General features: G+C 52.2%; 1 protein-coding gene across 3 annotated transcripts; it reads left to right on the forward strand.

Moving 5' to 3' along the window:
* Positions 1–29: 29 nt before the first annotated feature.
* On the forward strand, positions 30–18,092 carry TMEM143 (transmembrane protein 143). 3 transcript variants are annotated; one of them, XM_036834685.1, is made up of 8 exons: positions 30–171; positions 538–778; positions 2,303–2,407; positions 8,062–8,256; positions 9,766–9,893; positions 10,977–11,256; positions 16,165–16,354; positions 16,937–18,092. In XM_036834685.1, the coding sequence occupies exons 1-8, from the start codon at positions 149–151 to the stop codon at positions 17,200–17,202; spliced, it is 1,428 nt and encodes a 475-aa protein (XP_036690580.1). In that variant the 5' UTR covers positions 30–148; the 3' UTR covers positions 17,203–18,092. The 3 variants fall into 3 exon arrangements, with proteins under 3 accessions (XP_036690580.1, XP_036690581.1, XP_036690582.1); XM_036834686.1 differs by having other exon boundaries at positions 16,988–18,092; XM_036834687.1 differs by lacking the exon at positions 2,303–2,407 and having other exon boundaries at positions 16,988–18,092.
* The last annotated feature ends 1,042 nt before the right edge of the window (positions 18,093–19,134 follow it).

A 19,134-nucleotide genomic window follows, 5' to 3' on the forward strand; every position in this document is an offset into this window, starting at 1 on the left:
AGATTGCGCGTGCGCAGTCGACACAGGGCGTTAGAAAAAGAAAATGGACCCCGTTCAATGACCCAGGCATTGCGCATGCGTCTTACTGCGGACTGAAGCCGAACCTCGAAGGACCAGGACGCTTTTCTGCACATGCGCAGGAGGCTCAATGACAGTCGAACGTTGGCTAAGGTGAGGGAAAGGGTGAAGGATTGCCTGGCCGGGGGTGGGCGGCCCTGCACCCCTATGTAGCCTTCCGAGCATATCATATGCGCTTAAGATCCACCTGCCGCCTAGACCCCGCAGAGACTAGTTGTGCCACCACAGGGCTTCTGGGCCCGCAATACGCTCCAGGACTTGAAGACCTCTGACCCCTGCCTAGGACTCAGGCCAACTGAGCAGTGTGGGAGGGGACGGACAGGAGGGCCTACGAGGCGGGCGGATGGGCTCTGCGCCCTTCCTGAGGTAGAAACGGCCCCTGGAAGTTGGGACACGGAGGTGGAGAGGGCGCCTTTACCCCCAGATGACCTTTGACTTATGCCCATTTCCCTCGTTTAGGCTGCGGGGAAAGGGTCTGGCCATGCTGCATGTGACCCGAGGGGTCTGGGGATCCAGGGTCCGAGTATGGCCCCTGTTGCCCGCGCTCCTCGGCCACACCCGGGCCCTGTCATCGCTGGCGGCCAAGATGGGGGAGTACCGCAAGATGTGGAACCCCACGGAGCCCCGCGACTGGGCCCAGCAGTACCGCGAGCGGTTCATCCCGTTCTCCAAAGAGCAGCTGCTCCGCCTCCTGATAAAGGTACCGCCCGTCCCGGGTCCAAGAGCCTGGGAACTACGAATCCCGGCAGGCCTCGCGGCGGTACAGCCCTTCATGCTATAGAGGGCTGCCCTGGCGCCCCTAGGGAGTTGTAGTTCTTGTTCCCTTTATAGGCCCAGGTGGGCGTCGAGTGAGTTGTAATGCAGGGGACTGACTTTTTTTTTTTTTTTTTTTTTTTTTTAATTTTACTTATCAGTAATAGTGGCTCACGGGCTCAGTTGCTCCGTGGCATGCGGGATCCTCCCAGACCAGGGCCCGAACCCGTGTCCCCCGCACTGGCAGGCAGACTCCCAACCACTGCGCCACCAGGGAAGCCCGGGGACTGACCTTTGAGATGCAGATACAGCAGCAGTTCCAGACTCTAGCTTGTTCTGGGGGCTGGAACAAGCACTCACTGGGGCATGGTTTTTCCCTCTACAAAATGAGTATAATAATCATCCTCATCATTACTATTACTACTGCCTAATAATAATTATTATACCCACGAAGCTATAATTATAATGATACCACACAGAGCTCTTATTATATGGCACTGTGCTAAACATTTCCCACATATTATTGAATTATTGAACAACCCAATAAGAGAGGAACCACCATCATTCCCATTTTACAAATGAGGTAACTGAATCAGGAAAAGGGCAGTGACTCACCCAAGGTCATGACTAGTGGCCCAGATTTGAACCAAAGTGGTCTGACTCCACAGCAGGGCGGGGACAAGGGTGAGGCAAGTAGGCACTTGCTCGACCCTAACAGCTTACCCCACTATTGCCATCATACTTGTGATTATTCTGTATTATCATTCATTCATTTAATAATTATTGATTAAACACCTATATGGACTAAGTCCTGTGCTGGGCTTTATCCATACACAAAAGTATACATACACACACATAAACACACATGTACATATACGGACACACATAATCACATCACATTCTCACCATTGCTTTTTTGAGAAAGAGGGTATGATCCTCTGTTGCCGATAAGGAAACAGGCTCAGAGAAGTGATGACATTCACCCCGGGCACCGAGATAGGAAGCATAAAAAAGTGGTTAAATATGTGTGTTCTGGAGTCAGATAGGCCTGGATTGGCCACCACTTCTCTTTATACAGACAGTGTAGCCCTCAGCAAGTGACTTCTCTGAATCTAAGTGTCCCCTCTGAACAATGAGGGTTATAATTCCATCAACCTCCTTGCATCCTCTAGAGGATGATATCATGCCAGCAAACAGTGCCTGGCACACAAATAAGGAGTGACTGCTGGTCAGTAAGTGTCAAAGTGGGAACTTGAACATCTAGCTCTTCGAGCCATCTGTTTTTCACTCTCTGGAGCTACCTCAGTTTCTTGGCCAGTGAAATTGATCAACCCTTGTCCCTTCTAAAAAACGTCCAAATTTTAAAGAGCCCAGAGCTCTGATTGTCTGTCTGGGCTGCCCAGGAAAGAATTCCTCCCCATGAGGAAGTAGGGAGAGGCCTAAAGAGAAGTTTTGCTTCCCGAGGTAACAGGAGTTCCATTCCAGTCCTGCAGAGAAGGCGGCTTTGGAGGAGTTCGTGACCCACGTGAACTTTTGCACCTTGTTCCACTACCATCACATCCTGGCCCAGCTGCAGGTGAGGACAGGGCCCCTCTGGCCCCGTCATCCTTGTTTGCTTATCCATTCATTAAGCAAAAATTCTCTGAGCGCTTACTTGGAGCCTGGCCCTGTTTTAAGCACCGGCAATGCAGCAGTGAGCAGAACAGATGAAGCCATGCCCTTGTGGAGGTGACATTCCAGTTGGGGAGATGATAAATCAATAATTATAAAATATGATACCCAGGAGTTGTAAGTGCTATTGAAAGTGGAATAGAGAGGGACGAGAAGGGCACCTGTTTTAGACAGGGTGGTCAAGGAAGGCTTCTCTGAGGAGGTGACAGGTGAGCTAAGACCTGAGTGAAGCGATGCAGCGAGCCCGATGGGTGTCTGGGGAAGGACATTCCAGGCAGAGCGAAAAGCAAGTGCAAAGGCCCTGAGGTGAGAGAGGGCCTGGAGTGTTGGGGGAATGGCAATGGGACCACTGGCTGGAGGGAGAGAGGGCAGGAGGTGAGAGCAGAGAGGGAGTGGGGGAAAATTGTGCCTGGCCTTGTGGGCCACTCAGAGGACTTGGCTTTTATGCTAAGTGAGCTGGGAGCCGCCGCAGGTGGGCTCTGAGCAGAGGAGGGTCATGAGCTGATTTGGGTGTCAATAGGATCCTTCTGGCTGCCATGTAGGGAACAGACGGTCAGAGGCAGGGAGATCTATTAAAGAGTCTATTATGTTTGTCCAAGTGAGAGATAATGGCAGCTCCCACAAGGGTAATAGCAGTGGAAGTGGTGAAAAGTGGTCAGACGCTGCTAATGGTCCGAAGGCATCAGCATTCGGCTGTGTGGGCGGGGCCTTGAGAGAGAGAGGAGTCAAGGGGGCCTCCAGCGGTTCAGGCCTGCTTCTCCCGAAGGATGCAGCTGCCACTTACTGAGACGTGGAAGACAGAGTGGGGGGCAGGAGACAGGTCTGTGGGGAAGATTGAGAGCTCGGTTTTGGACTCAGAAATTTGAGCTGCCTATTGGACAGCCCGGTAGAGAGAGGGACTTGAATGCCCACAGGCTGGAGGTCAAGGGAAGGGGCAGGGCTAAGAAATAACCCTGGAAGTATCTAGATGGTGCTACATGCAGCCACCAGGGGGATTAGTCCTGAGGAGTGAGTGCCAGTCCTGAGGTCGGGGAGGGGAACTGGAAGCAGTGAGGGGGCTGGATAAGGAGCAATCAGAGAGAAGTAGAGCTCCAGGAAACGGCGGAAGCCAAATTCTCAGCACCCTCCTCCTCCTTCTCCACGATCTTGTGTTGGGTGTCTCCAAGACCACCCTCAGGTTCCCTGATTTTCACGAGGGGCTCACAGAGCTCAGAAAAGCTGTTATGCTCCCAGTCCTAGTTTATTACAACGAAAGGAGAACAGACAAAATCACAAAGGAAAAAGGCAAGGGGATGGGGTCCAGGAGAGACCAGGTGAGAGCTTCCGGTTGTCCTCTCCCAGCAGAATCACAGGAACAGTGCTTAATTCTCTCATCAGTGATGCATGACAACACGCAGGGTGGGTGATAACCCACCGGGGAAGCTCACCTGAGCCTTGGTGTCCAGGGTTTTTTATGGTGGTTGGTCAGGCAGGCGTGGCTGATCTTACTTACTTAGTCTCCAGCCCCACCAGAGGTCAAACTGCTACTTTATGGCCCCACCATGAGTCACATTGTTAGCATAGACTATCGGGTGTGGCCCAAGCCCCTGGTAAACCAAGATACTCTCATCAGGCAGGAGAGTCCAAGGGCTTAGAGGTTCCCTCCCAGGAGCCCACCAGTTCTCTGGAATGTGCAGGGTTTGGACAACCCAGGCCTGCCGAGTTAACCCTTTACCGCTCTTGCCCCCCTATAGCTCTCCTCTTTGCTTCGATGAGGGGCAACATCGGCCCCTCTGTGTCAGGCTCAGCAACTCCTTCCTGCAGAACCGAGGAGCAGCTGCCATCAGCCCCATTTGCAGAAGCAGAAACTGAAGCTCCAAGAGGGCCCAGATGTGCCCAAGATCATACAGGTCCCAAGTGGCAGAGCTAGGATTTGCACCCCTGTCTCCTGGCCTCCAAGCTCTTCTTTGGGGCACTTTTTAAAAAAGTTATTTAAAAATATATTATTATATAAACATTTAAATATATTGAAACAGAAAGAATATACAGTGAAGACACACATTCTCACTGAGGCAGCAGATTTTAAACGGAGACACTGAGAGGGTTGGGTAGAAGCACCAAAGGTGAGTGAGACACACTGGGTGACCATTTGCTGGTGACCTAAGTCCCTTGAGGAACCAGGCAAAGAACAAGAAGAGCCCCAGTTCAGGCGCCAGCTCTGTCGTTCACTAGGCATGCGGGTGACCTTGGCAGGTGACCTCTCTCTGCTCCTCCTTTCTCCTACGCATTTATTCATTGAATTCACTCACTAGATATTTACTGAGTGCCTACTGTGTCCCCCGAATGGTTCCAGCTCCCAGGACACAGCGGTAAGCCTGAGATGTGTGTATCTGCCTCATGGCGTCATGTTCTAGTGAGGGAGACAGACCTTTGACAAGGTAAAGAAGTAAAATATGTTAAGAGGTGCTAAGTACCATAGATAGGGGTGCCAGATAAAGTACAGAGCACCCAGTTTACTCATTTCCTACTGCTGCCATAGCAAATTACCATCAACTGGGTGGCGTAAAACAAGAGATTTATTCTCTCAGAGCTCAGGAGGCTGGAAGTCCAAAATCAAGTTGTTGGCAGGGTTGGTTTCTTCTGGAGGCTTGCAGGAAGGGAACCATCCTATGCTTCTCTCCCAGCTTCTGGTGGGTGCCGGCAATCCTTGGCTTGTGGACACATCACTCCAATCTCTGTCTCCATCTTCACATTGCCTTCTTTTCTGTGTGTCCTTTTCTGTCTCTTATAAGGACACTCTCATTGGATTTAGGGCCCACCGTAATCCAGTATGATCTCACTTTGATCCTTACCTTAATTATACCTGCAAAGACCCTATTTCCAAATGAGGTTGTATTCTTTTTTTTTTTTAAATTTATTTTATTTTTATTTTTTTTTATTTTTGGCTGCATTTGGTCTTTGTTGCCACACGCGGGCTATCTCTAGCTGTGGTGAGCGGGGGCTGCTCTTCATTGCGGTGCGTGGGCTTCTCATTGCTGTGGCTTCTCTTGTTACGGAGCACGGGCTCTATGCACGCAGGCTTCAGTAGTTGTAGCATGCGGGCTCAGTTGTTGTGGCTCGTGGGCTCTGGAGCACAGGCTCAGTAGTTGTGGCACACGGGATTAGTTGCTCTGCGGCATGTGGGATCTTCCCGGACCAGGGCTCAAACCCGTGTCCCCTGCACTGGCAGGTGGATTCTTAACCACTGTGCCACCAGGGAAGCCCGAGGTCGTATTCTGAGGTTCCAGGGGGACATGAATATTTAGGGGACAGTATTCAACCTTCTATACCCAGTTAAATTTGAATTTCAGTTAAGCTATGAATAGTTTTTTTTTTTTAAGTATAATTATGTCCATGTAATATAATCCTTATATATTGCATAGGACATACTTAAACTAAAAAATTATTTGTTGTTGATCTGAAAATCCAATTTAACTTGATGTCCTGCATTTTATTTCTTTTTGGCTAAATCTGGTAACCCTGATTAAGAAGAAAAAGAAATCAGAGGTATTTTTGCAATTTTAGGTGGGTAGTCAGGGAAGGCCTCAGTGAGGGGGTGACATTTGAGCAGCGACCTGAAGGAGGCCAGAGTGAGCCATATGGAGATCTGTGGGAACGATAAGTGCAAAGGCCCTGTGGCAGGGGTGTGCATGGTGTGTAAGGAGGAACAGCAAGGTGGCTGGTGGGGCTAGAGCTGAGTGCCCAAGGGGGACAGGGCTGAAGATGAAGTCAAAGAGGGGACCTGGGGCCAGATCCTGCAGGGCCTTGTGGGACACAGTGAGGACTTTGCTTTGACTCTAGGTGAGGTGGAAGCCAGGGGAGGGTTCTGTGCAGAGAATAGGCGTGAACAGATTTAAATGACAACAGGCGCCCTCTGGTGGCCGTGCTGGGAACAGACTGGGGGTGAGGATGGGAGCTGGGAGCTGGGAGCTGGGAGTCCCGCGCTGAGGCCACCACAACAGTCCAGGGGGTGAGAAGTGGTTAGATTCTGGATCTATCAATATTCCGAATGTGGTACCATCAGGATTTGCTGATGGGGTGGAGAAAGAGAGGAGTCCAGGATGACCCAAGGCTTTGGGCCTGAGCACCTGGAAAGATGGGCTTGGCCTCTTCTGAGATGGAGAAGATGGGGGGCGCCGTGGGGTGCAGTGGGGGGGAAATTGGGGAGGGAGCAGGTTTGGGGAGGAGTTTCAGGGCCCCAGTGTGGGACATAGAGGGCTTGAGATGGGGGTGGTGGGGACGGTCGTGAGTCAGACGCTCTCCCCCCTGTGCAGGGATGAATTCAGACTGTGAAGGCGAGGGTCTGTGTGAGTGGATGTCCACACTGACCTTGATGTCTGTACCAGGATCTGTGTGCAAATTAGAAGAAAGCACCCCTTACCCTAGCCTGGGGCTGTCTAATATGATAGTCACTATCTACACGTGGCTGTGTAAATTTGAAATAATTGAAATTAAATAACAATTTAAAATCCCATTCCTCAATTGCATCCACCACGTTTCAAGTGCCCAGTGGCCATCTGTGGCCAGCTGCAACCTATTGGATGGTGCACATGGAGATGTTTCCATCATTGCAGGAAGTTCTATTGGATGGTGCTGTTCTATACCCTTTATTTCCTTATGAAAAGATGATAAATGTCTAGGTCTGCAGCATCTACAATGGTACAATTTAGATCCGGTACCTTTGGGAGGGGACATCTAGAATGGTTATTTTGTTGGAAGATAGGGATTAGAGGATGTTATTTTGTGGGCTTGATGTTGGATTTGAGGCAACTGTGACATCCCTAAAGAAATGTCAAGTGGAGAGTGTATTAGTTCCTATAAAGGCTTAGCTGCTGTAACAAGCAGGCCCCACAAGGCAATAGTTTAAAGGAGGTGGAGGATTCTTTCTCTCCCACTTAACAGCCTTGTGGTAAGTGGGCCAGGGTGTATAGGCAGCTCTGTTCCACATGAGATGATGCCGGGACCCAGGTTCCTTCCATCTTGTTGTTCTGCCATCCCCTTAGGGCACTATCTTCATATCTGTGGGCTCAGAACTGGGTTGTAGGCAGAAGAGCATTCTAAGCTGGTAGAACAAGGAAAGAGTGGAAAGTGCAGGGGGGGGCAAGAAGTGAGGGAGAAGGTGTACCTGTCACTTCTGCTCACATTCTGTTGATGAATTCTCCTAGCCACACCTAGCCTCTCAGAGGAAGATGGGAAATGTAGTCCATCTGGGCAGCCCCATGGCCGCCTTCACCTCTATTACTGTGGCAGAAGAGGAGGACAGAGCTCATGCACTGGAAATGTGTATTAGGCCTGGAACTTGGAGGAGAGGTCCGAAATGGAGATGTGGGTTAGGTAGTTATCTGCGCAGAGGTGGTGTTTAAGGGCATGGGGATGGCAAGGCGACTTAGAGCGAGCTTGAGGGAAGAGAAGGAAAGAGGGCCTAGAATCAAGCCATGGGATACCCCATCATTTAAAGGATGGGGCCAGGAACATCCTTATGTGTACCCACAATCCCTCATGCAGTGACCTAGCTCATTTTTCTTCTCTCTCTCTCCTCAGGCCTTGTATGACCCCATCAACCCTGACAGGGACACCCTTGACCAGCCTTCACTTACAGACCCCCAGCGTCTGTCCAATGAACAGGAGGTGCTTCGGGCTCTGGAGCCCCTGCTGGCCCAGGCCAACTTCTCCCCGCTCTCAGAGGACACCCTGGCCTACGCTCTGGTGGTCCATCACCCTCAGGATGAGGTCCAGGTGCTTGTCTTCCAGAGGAGAACCAAAACTCCCAGGATGCCTTGGGGTAGAGGTGGAGCCTTTGGGAAGCAGAGGCTGCCGGGAGTTGTAGTCCTGAACACAGGGCACTAGCCCTTGTGGCACCTTTGGTGAATTAGAAAAAGGCGCCTCTTTCTCAGGTCACTTCACTGCCATCTGTTGGAAAAGTATCATAAGATACAGGTCTTCTTAGGACTAGAGACTTTATCACCATCTGCCAGAAAACCAATACAGCTGTCCTTTGGTATGGGGGGGATTGGTTCCAGGACCCCTGTGGATATAAAAATCCCGGGATGCTCAAGTCCCTTATGTAAAATGGCATAGTATTTGTATATATATATGCACATCCTCCTGCATACTTTGTCATCTCTGATTACTTATAATACCTAATACAATGTAAATGCTATGTAAAGTAGTTGGTGGTACACAGCAAATTCCAGTTTTGCTTTCTGGAACTTTCTGGAATTAAAAAATTTTTTTCTCCATGCCGTAGTTGGTTGAATAAATGATGTGAAATTCACGGTTATGGAGGGCTGACTATAATAAATAATATCAGTACAAAATACTCACCATTAAAGTCAGCAAAATTAGGGAATTCCCTGGCAGTCCAGTGGTTAGGAGTCAGCGCTTTCACTGCTAGGGTGCAGGTTCCACCCCTGGTCAGGAAACTAAGAAGATCCCATAAGCCATGTGGTGCGGCCAAAAAAAAAAAAAAAAGTCAACAAAATTATAATAAAAATACTAAAATCTTCCGAAGTTCCACATTTTAGTGATTTTTTTAAATATAAATTTATTTATTTATTTTTGGGTGTGTTGGGTCTTTGTTTCTGTGCGAGGGCTTTCTCTAGTTGCGGCAAGTGGGGGCCACTCTTCATCGCGGTGCGCGGGCCTCTCACTGTCGTGACCTCTCTTGTTGCGGAGCACAGGCTCCAGACGCGCAGGCTCAGTAGTTGTGGCTCACGGGCCTAGTTGCTCCGCGGCATGTGGGGTCTTCCCAGACCAGGGCTCGAACCCGTGTCCCCTGCATTGGCAGGCAGATTCTCAACCACTGTGCCACCAGGGAAGCCCCTATTTTAGTGATTTTTAAGATGTGCTTTTTTTCCGAAGTCATACTTTACTGTCTCTGAAATTGGGATGTGACTTACAAGGGGTAGTGTGAAATAGTTTAATTGGCAATGTATTTTCCCTTTTAGTTGCTTCATAAAATAATAAATTATAGAGTATCTTAAAATCAATGGCATCTTAGATTCTAGGAAATATGGTAATAAAGATGACTGTGACGTGAATGGCACCATCTTGGGTGTTGTGCCCTTGTGCAGTATACAACATGAACAACCATACGTGGCTGTTCTGCCTACACACTGGGTGATGATAAGCCTGGGAAGTGGGGGGCAGGGGATCATCCAGGGCAGGGGCATCTAATTCGAGTATCCCGCACTCACACCCCAGCTTATGCTCAGCTGCCCCTGTTTCCTTCTTCCCCCTTGGCAGGTGACGATAAATTTGGACCAGTATATCTACATGCAGTTCTGGGCCCTGGGCCAGCGAGTCGGGCAGATACCCCGTAAGTCCAGCGTGGGCTCCAAGCGTGGCTTCTTCAGGTCGCCCCCTGCAGAGAGGTGAGGCGGCCCTTGTTCCCCAGCTGCAGCGAGAGGGAGCAAGGTTAGAGTCGAGAGGGGACTGACAGGTCAGTGTCTGGATCTGGGTGTCTGGGACCCGGGTGGGAAGTCAAGAAAGGGGGAGAGGTGAATCAAATACTGCCTTTTCTTTCCAAGGAGAAGTAAGAACTACAATTCCCAGGGGAAGAGAAAGGGTAAAGACATTTTTCTCCATTTTCCTAATGAGGAAAACTGAGGCTCAGAGAGGGAAGACCACATTCTGAAAAACTGGTACCGCCAGGATTCTGATGAACATTATGTTTTTAACAGATATTCAAATACAGAGTAGGGTCAGGAGAGCCAGACCTTCTCACAGTCAGCCAGTGGACCTGTCAATCACCCAATCCTTCTGGAAATCAGTGTATCAAATACGGTCACGAATCCAAAAACAAAACACAACAAAAACCAAAGACAAAAAGTCTCTTATATCCTTTAAACCAGTAATTCCACTTCCAGGACTCTCTTCCAAGGAGATACTTATACTTGCAGACTCTGTGTTTAATTATCTGTCTCTCATGCTGGCCTATAAGCTCCACAAAGGCAGCTCCACAAAGGCAGTGTTGTCTCTCCAGAGCTAAATAGCACTCCCTGGCACCTAGCAGATACTCTGAAATATATATAGAATTTGAATTTGAAAATTAACTAAAGTAATAAACTATAATGGAAAATTTAAAAAAAAGAATAGAAGTATATACATATATACGTGTGTAACTAAATCACTTTGCTGTACACAGGAAACTAACACAATATTGTAAATCAACTATACTTCAATTAAAAAATAATTAAAAAGATAATTAAAGAATCTTAGCTCTCATTTATCAAGTTCTTAAAATCAGAAGCAACCTATGTGTCCAATAATAAGGGATCGCATCATGTCACTGATCCCTTATTGTTGGACACTTATGTCTGACTTTCCTCCCACCATTGTTACTTAGCTTTTAAAATGATGATGTGACTACAGAGCCAGAGAGAGTGTCCTAGGGTTGGAGTGGGGCTCCCTGGGGTGGTCCTGACCATCCTTGCCCCTCCATCTCTGGCCATCAGGAGATACTTTAAGCGGGTGGTGCTAGCAGCCCGAACGAAGCGGGGGCACTTGGTGCTGAAGAGCTTCAAGGACATGCCGTTGGAGGGCCTGGAGCAGCTGCTGCCCGAGCTGAAGGTGCGCACGCCCACCCTACAGCGGGCCATGCTCAATGTCACATTGGTCGTCTCGGGCGTGGTGTTCTTCGTCAATGTGGGCATGGTGGTGCTCTCCGACCTCAAGATGGCCACCTCCCTGCTGCTGCTGCTCTTCACTGCCTTCATGGGCCTGCGGGCCGCCAAGGTAAGCGGCCCACCCCGCCAAGCCTGCTCCTTGGTGTTCAGCCAGGTCAGGCCACCCTATCGTTTTGTTTCTCTTTTTGTGGATTATTCCTGCTTCGTGCTGTGCTTCCTTTCCTTTCCTTATTTACTCAACACAACCTTGGGCAGGTTTCTTGAACTCTCTGTGCCTCGATTTCCTCATCTGGAAAATGGGTATAATAGCAAGACCTGCCTGGTAGGGCTGTTGTGAGGAGGAAATGAGTGAATCTGTGAGGAACACTGGATGCAGGGCTGGCACGTGGCTAGTGGGACACAAGTGTTCACAGCCACTCACTGCACGCTTAGTGACGTGGGAAGGGTGTGTGTTTTAGAACCAGACTGCCTGGGTTTGAATCTAGTTCTACCGTGTTCTAGCTGTGTGACCTTTTTTTTTTTCTTTTTTGGTGGCCGCACCGCGTGGCATGTGGGATCTTAGTTCCCCGACCAGGGATCGAACCCATTCCCCTGCAGTGGAAGCGTGGAGTCCTAACCAGTGAACCTCCAGGGAAGTCCCTAGCTGTGTGACCTTGAACAAGCTGCTTAACTTCTCTGTGCCTCTTTAAAGTGGAGATGACAGTGAGGGTTGTTGTGGGGATTAAATGAATTAATACGCATACAGTGCGGAAAACAGAGCCTGGCACATAGTACAGAAGGTATTATATGAGAGTTCGCCATTACCATTATTACTAATATTATGACTGATTGGGCTCTTGTCTCCTGAGGCTGGGCTTCCCCATCCTGGCCAGGTGTCACTATCACCAGGGGAGCTCTTTTATAAACGCAGCCTCCTGTGTTCTAGCCCATAAGGACTGAATTGGAAACTCTGGGACCGGGGCCTGTATTGTTAACAAGCTCCCTTCCTGATTCCGCTACACGTGAGTGCAGGGCCGCCTCATCCAGTTGTGCAGGTTGTTCAGCATCCAAGGATGCGCGGCCGAAGGGACAGTTGGGGGCTGGAATCCAACTTGTGCTTTGCTTGCTGAGCCGCGAGCTCTGTCTCGAGGCTGAGGTGGCCTCGAGGGGCTGCCTTTTACTGATTCTCCCCTGGGTTGGCACTGGCCCCAGGAATGGGGACTGGCATGAAGTGTCTGTTGTGCCCGATCATTCACTTGCTGGTTCATTGGTTTTCAAGCTGTTTTCAGCCATCCCAATGGGCTCGTAGGCAGCCTGGTTAATAAATCCCACAGATAATAACCAGACTGCGCTGGCTGAGAGGGTTGCGGGGGTGGGGGGAGCACTTCCTACCTAGAACCAAGGGTCAGGTGGGATTGGAGGGAAGCTCTGAAAGGCGGGGACTGAGCCTTTCAGGGGGCTGGGTGAGCACAGCTTGGGGGGATCTCACAGTGATGGAGTCTGGGGTGCAGAGTGGTGCAGCGAGGCCCCAGAGGGAGTGGCGAGGGCCTTGAATGCCAAGGCAGGGGCCCTGGACTTCAGCCTCAGGGCAGGGGGCTTTGGAAGGGCTGTAAGCATAGAGGGTGTGTGGCAACCACGGACAACAGAGAGGAGGGTGCCGAGCTGCTCTGGGGAGGATATACACAGTTCTAGCCCAGGGAGGACTATCCATGCCACCTCTCAGTGGCCCGTGGGGATGGAGGGTCCTGAGCCTCTTGGGCTCTGACGCACCCAGTTTAAAACCCAGTTCACTAGTTAATTTACTGCATCCCTTAGACATGGCTGAGCCTCCATGCCTTAACTTTATCATTTATTTATTTACTTATTTATTTGGCTTGTGGGATCTCAGTTCCTCAGCCAGGGAATCAGCCCGGGCCATGGCACCGAAAGCACCGAATCCTAGCCGCTAGACCACCAGGGAACTCCCTCCATGCCTTAAATGTGGGCCTCCCTGGCCTCTGGCCAGCTGCCCGCACAGCATGCATCTTCCCCTAAACCCCCTTGTCCTCCCGAGTTCCCCGTCCTGGGACAGATGCTCAGATCAGACACCTGGGAGGCTGATTTTGCCGCAGGATACACGTCCCTCTTTCTCCCTCCACCCCCCCCACCCACGAAAGAGCTCGTCCACTTCCGTGGTTTCCACAAGCAGCTCCCCATCATCTCCTAGATCGGGCTGCTCTGTGCTCAGCCTGAAGCAGCCAAGTTGGCCAGGTGGAGGGCAGCATCTCTCCCACACCTGCTCCTCCTCCTGGTTCTCCATCTGTGGTTGACCCCGTTGTCCCCCAGTCACTGGCTAGACCCCTGGAAGTAGCCCTGGCCCTGCCCCCCAACCCGTCAGTCCTCAGCCCGTCCTTCCTGCCCCCCTACTCCAAGTCTCTGTGCCCATCTCCTCTCCTCTCTCCTGGCTCCAGCTCAGACCCTCTTCCTAGCCCCCCCGTTGGTTCCCTCCAGCCCATCCCCATTGGCCCCGGGGCTGGCCCTGCTTCTCCCTTGCTCACAACTTGGCATCGGAGACCTTACTTCCCCAGCCTCATCTGACACAATTCCCAGCTTCAGCTCCACCAAAATATACTTGTAGCTCCTCCCCCCGCTTCTCTTTTCTTCTCTCCCTTTGCATATGCTGTTCTCCCTTCTGAAATGTCCTATCCCCGTTATTGGGCTGACCAACCCTGCCTCAGCCCTTACCCTCAGCTCAGAGGCTCCAGAAAGCCCTCCCAGACTTCCTGGGCTGAGAAGGCTCCTGCTGTACTCTGGTTCACTGGGGGCCCCCTCAGCCCGGCACAGGGGAGGCCCGTGAGGCAGCCTGAGAAGGGTTATTGAGCTGGCATCCCAGAGATGCCGCAGGGCCGGTCCTGCCCTGGAGGGAGAGGTGTGGGGCACACGAACAGACAGACATGTGCCTGACGGAGGTCGCAGTGGGCCCTGCAGGAACCCGAGGATGCATCTGCCCATCTGTGGGAAGCGACGACCATCCTGAACCTTGACAATGAGGCAGTGAGTGTTTCCCAGGAACAGCTAGAGCTGGCTTGGCCTGTTCCAAGGCCCAGAAGCCTGAGAGAGCAGGGTGTGCTCAGGGCAATGCTCGGGGTAAATTGACTAATTCAGTGCGGGCTGCGTTCAGAGGGGAGAAGCAGGAGGTGAGTGGGAGAAATCCTCAGGGGCCAGGCCATGGAGTTTGGACTCTCTGAGGGCACGAGGGAGCCATGGGAGGGCTGCGAGCAGGGGAGGAGCAGGGTCGGTCCCGGGGCTGTGCGGAGACAGACTGGAGTGGGGAAGACTGAGGCCGGGGGGGAGGCCGGGGCTGTGCACTAAGTGGGCTGGAGGGGAGGGGACCCGGCCGAGAGAGTCAAGGCAGGAGGCTGGAGCCAGATCCTGACAGGCTGGCGAGGAGGAGGCGAGGATGGTGCCCGAGGTCTGGCCCGTGATGGGCTAGATGGTGGGACCACCCCAGATAGGGACCCCAGGGGAGGAAGAAGCTGCGCCGGGAGCTGGGTGAGAGGAGACACCACACTCAGCGTGGGCCGCGTTGAAGGGAACATCCAGGTGGCCAGTGGTGAGCCCTCTCCAGGGGGAGGGCTGGCCTCATCTGCGTGCCATGGAGTGGCACGACCTGCTCACTTAACCTGCAAGAATTCTACTCCATAAGCTTGGCAGAAAGAGGCATACAACCCAACGTGTTTTTCATACCAGACAGTCCGGAACGCACGCAATTCCTGCATCTTGCCTCCAACCAAAGAAATGGAGATTCGTTCCAATGCGGGGACATTAACCAACTGTGCTGGCCTTGTAAGAAGAGAGTGCAGTTCACACAGAGCATGTCATTGGTACTGTGCTGGCCATTTCAGCGATTTTCCAGGGCTGTGTTCATTTCAGAGGCATTTCACCTTAGGTCTCCGAGTAAGATGGGCAACACTCTATGGGCAGAAGATACTTGTGTTTCAAGGACCAGCATCCAGCAAGGGGTGTGGACGAATATGTGTAGCTAATGTTTCAATGCTTGTGACTGGCCAGCCTTTGTGCCAAGTGTTCTATTAACTTCCGGAGCACTTCCTGTCATCTGCCTTGGTTCACAGACAGCGCTGCCCGAGGACTCAGGTCTTAGCCACAGCCTCACGGCTGGAGGGGGGGCAGAGATGGGGCTGGCATCCAGGCCTGTGGGCTGCAGGACCCAGCAGCCTTGAACTCATTTGGTGGATGAGAAGAGAAATCTGGGTGGAGGTTCTGCGTGTGAGCCCCAGAGGGCACTGGTGGGCTCTCATTTCCCTCCTTAGGGACAACAAGGGTGGGGAAGGGGGTCCAGGCGAGGCGGGACCAAAGGTGGGGGAGGGGGCAGCCAATAGACAGCTGGGCCCCAGACCTGGCCCTCCCTGCCTTCTTCTCTGAAAACGGCTCATCAAGTATTTGTTGTCCGTTAACACTTCTCTTTGACAATTTAACATTTAAAACCTTTTTTTTAATTATGGAAAAGTTCACACAGATGCAGAAATAGAATAGTGTAATAAGCTCCCTTGTAGCCAGCGCCAGTGTCAGCAGTTAGCAACAGTCAATCAGGTTTCACCTAGAGACCGCCTCCCCGACCGCTGGATTATTTTGAAGCAGATCCAACACGCATCATCTGGAAACACTTCAGTATGTGTCTAGACGATAAGGATTAAAAAAAAAAAAAAATCATAGTAACAAAAAGTGCCCAGACTAAAACTCCTATGGTCCGGAAATCCTCGAACACATCCATTAATACGTGGCTCAGAGGAGCAAACCAGGGGCGAGAGCATGTGGGTTAAACATACAAATACCCAGGCCCCAGTCCTGGGGACCTGAACCGAAGAGGTCTGGGGAGGTCCCTGGAGCCCTCGGGAAGGGCTGTACCAGCGTAAGTGACCCAGGGGTGTGTATATGGGTGACGGTGCATGCTGGGTGGGATGGCGGGGGGGTGGTGTTTGGATGGGGGTGTGGAGCCCCAGCACGGCCCTGACTCTCCCGGATCTCGTCTGGCCTGCAGATGTTCGGACAGCGGCGCAGCGTGCAGGCGCTGGAGCTGGCGCACATGCTCTACTACCGCAGCACGTCCAACAACTCGGAGCTGCTCAGCGCCCTGGCCCTGCGCGCGCAGGACGAGCACACCAAGGAGGCGCTGCTGGCTCACAGCTTCCTGGCCCGGCGGCCCCGGGGGGCGCGGGGCCAGCCGGAAGGTAGGACTGCGAGTGCCAGGTGCCCCGCCCTGCCCCGCCCCCTTTGCAGCCCCGCCCCCGCGAGGCCCCGCCCCTTCCCAACGCTGCCTGGCTCAGATGTGGCCCCACGTGGAACAAACTCCACCCTGCCCCTACCGGGTTGAGACAACCATTAGTCCCAAGTGGCCCTGCGCCAGTGAGACACCATCCCCACGATGCCCACCTCCCAGTCCCGGCTCGCGCTGGTGAACCCGATTCAGCAGTCGGGACCCCTGACCCAGCTTCTGCTCTTCCCTGGGGTGACCTCCCTCTCCTAACCTCAACCTCGGTAGGAGTCTTGGATCAGGCTCCTGTTGTGGCATGCTCCCCACTCCCCGCCCGTCTCTTCCTATACGTGAACCCAAACACTTCCTACAAGACAGCCTTATCCGTTACCTGTGTAAGCGCCAGGTGGTCCCTCCCCTGAACAAGAGTCCCTGGCTTGTCCCCAGATGAAAGCCCCAAAGCTGAGCCTCCTAGGCTTTGTCCCACTCCCCTAGGCTTCTCCCAAACCCAGACCCCTCTTATTCGCCGTGCTGCACCCTCCCTGCTGCGCGCTCTCAGTCCTTCCAGGTCTGTCTGACCTCCTCAGGACACCTGCCTCTCCCTCTGCAGAGACCGGCCAGTGGCTCCAGTCGGAGGTGGAGAACTGGCTTCTAGCCCAGTCAGGCTGTGACGTGGCCTTCAACGGCACTCGGGCCCTGGCCCACCTGCAAGCCCTGACCCCCAGCATCGGGATGTACCCGCCCCCGGGTTTCCCCAAACTAGACCTGTTGGCTACTATCACTTCCCCCAAGGCCGCACCACCCAGCACTGACGACCCCTTATAGAAACCTCTCTGTCCCGCCCCGCCCAGCCAGCAGGTTGGGAACTAAGCTCCGCCTCCTCCTCGACAAGCCGTCAATCATGGCTACGATGCTTCAACACTCTACAACTTCCAGTTACTTATTACTACTTAACGTTACTCTGTTTTCTTAAACAAAGTCGCCCATCAAGGCAGCCAGCTGTTGCTAGGCCCCCTCTTCGGATGAAGAGCCAATCAAAGCTTTTTGGCCATGCTTTTGTTCCATCTTGGTCCCCCGCCCCGCCCCCCTCCCCACCGTAAACATTTAAACGTGGTGCCAGCCAATCACAGCTGTGCAACGCTACAAACCACCAGGCAGAGTTGTTAAACTGTGCCCTCTCGAGGCTATATATCACTGTCTTTTTAGCCTGTACCGGGCAAACTGCCCATCGTGTTCACCGAGGCAGAGCTCCAGCCCACGTCCAATGAGAGCCTTTTAGCCCGGTTCTCTGGCAAACCGCCAATGACAGCTGTTGGGCACAACCAACCTTGGGCAGCCAGTTGTCCCTGCATGGAAGCAACCAATCAGAATTTTTAGAGGAGACCTGATCTTTCTATCAATTGCAGCTACTTATAAGGCAGGCCGTTTGGTCAACTGTCGATCAGCTTGTCCAGGCTGAAGGGGTTGGGAGCCTTGTGCCAGGCAGAAAGCTGGGCCAGGAGGAACCAGAAACTATCCTCACCCCAAGGCTCACGTCCACTCAGGCCCCAACAACAAAACTCAGGCGCCTTCCCTGCCCAGGTCCCTCACCCTTTCCACAGAAACTACCTCAGCCTGGATCTTGCCTCCACCAGTGGCCTATGCAATATTTATTGGTCTATCAATTTCTCCCCTGTCCCCTCTCCCAAAGGAATAAATCATGTTTCATAAATCTGGATGAGTGGGGTAGCCGCAGGGGTTGGAGAGAAGGAAGGCATTGGAATCCTGGAAAGAAGAGACTCTGGGTCTTGGGGGAATGCATTTTGGGTGGGTCCCGGGCAAAGAAAGCTGTAGTCCTAGAGAGAGACTAGGCTTGGAGTTGGTGAAATAGATTGGCTGTGGGTCACAGAAGAGGATCTTAGGGAGGAACTGACTCCTGAGCAGAGCCCTGGTTCCCCAAAAGACTGGGTCTTCTGAACACGGAAGATAGGGCAGATGGTTCACTGCACAAAGACACACAGCCAGGGGATGGGTTGGTGTAAAAGCCAGCCTCTCCCCTTCCCACATGTGTCTTGATGTGGGGTTGAGTAAGCCTGGAGAAGGGGGGGTGTCATCTAATTTTTACTAAGGTGTCATATAGATTAGAGGCAGCATTTGGAGAGGGTCGGGGAAGAAGAGGGGTTGGGTTCCAAGAGGGAAATGGAAAAGTGTCTTCTCAGAGGAAGGGTCAGAGGGAGAAAAAAGAGAGACCAGCTGTTACCAACCAGGGTTCTTGGCCTCCTTAATCAATAGAAATTGATCAGAGGCCAGATAAGAAATTCAGGCAAGGCTTTATTGGGGTCCCTGCTGCAGCAGGGGGGAGCGAGAACAAACAGTTTCCCTTGAAGTGGGGGTTGAGGGTAGGGGTGTGTCCAGGGGTCGGGCCGGAGGGGTGGCTTAGGTGTTTTGCCCACCCCTTCGGTGTTGTGTGCAGGGGGCATGCATAGTACCCTGCTTTTGCTCCTGGTTCTTCAGAAGTGGCAGCTGGGCTTTTTGGTCTCTTAGTATCTTGTTGTCCAGAATTTGCCTCAAGTGCACATGCACGCAGTTAGTCCCTTATAGTTCCTTTGTATTTTGTAGCTGGAGGAAATGTTTGTCCAGGTGCAAGCAAGGTAGCAAAGGGTCCTAGGTCCCAGCCTGTCTAACAGCAGTCTAGAACAAGACACACAGCCTCGCCGGTTGAGAGAGAGAGACCCTTGGACAAGGAGAGAGGACTGGAAACACGGATTCCTGGTTCTT

This window comes from Balaenoptera musculus, chromosome 19 (assembly GCF_009873245.2).
Source record: "Balaenoptera musculus isolate JJ_BM4_2016_0621 chromosome 19, mBalMus1.pri.v3, whole genome shotgun sequence".
Lineage (NCBI taxonomy): Eukaryota > Metazoa > Chordata > Mammalia > Artiodactyla > Balaenopteridae > Balaenoptera > Balaenoptera musculus.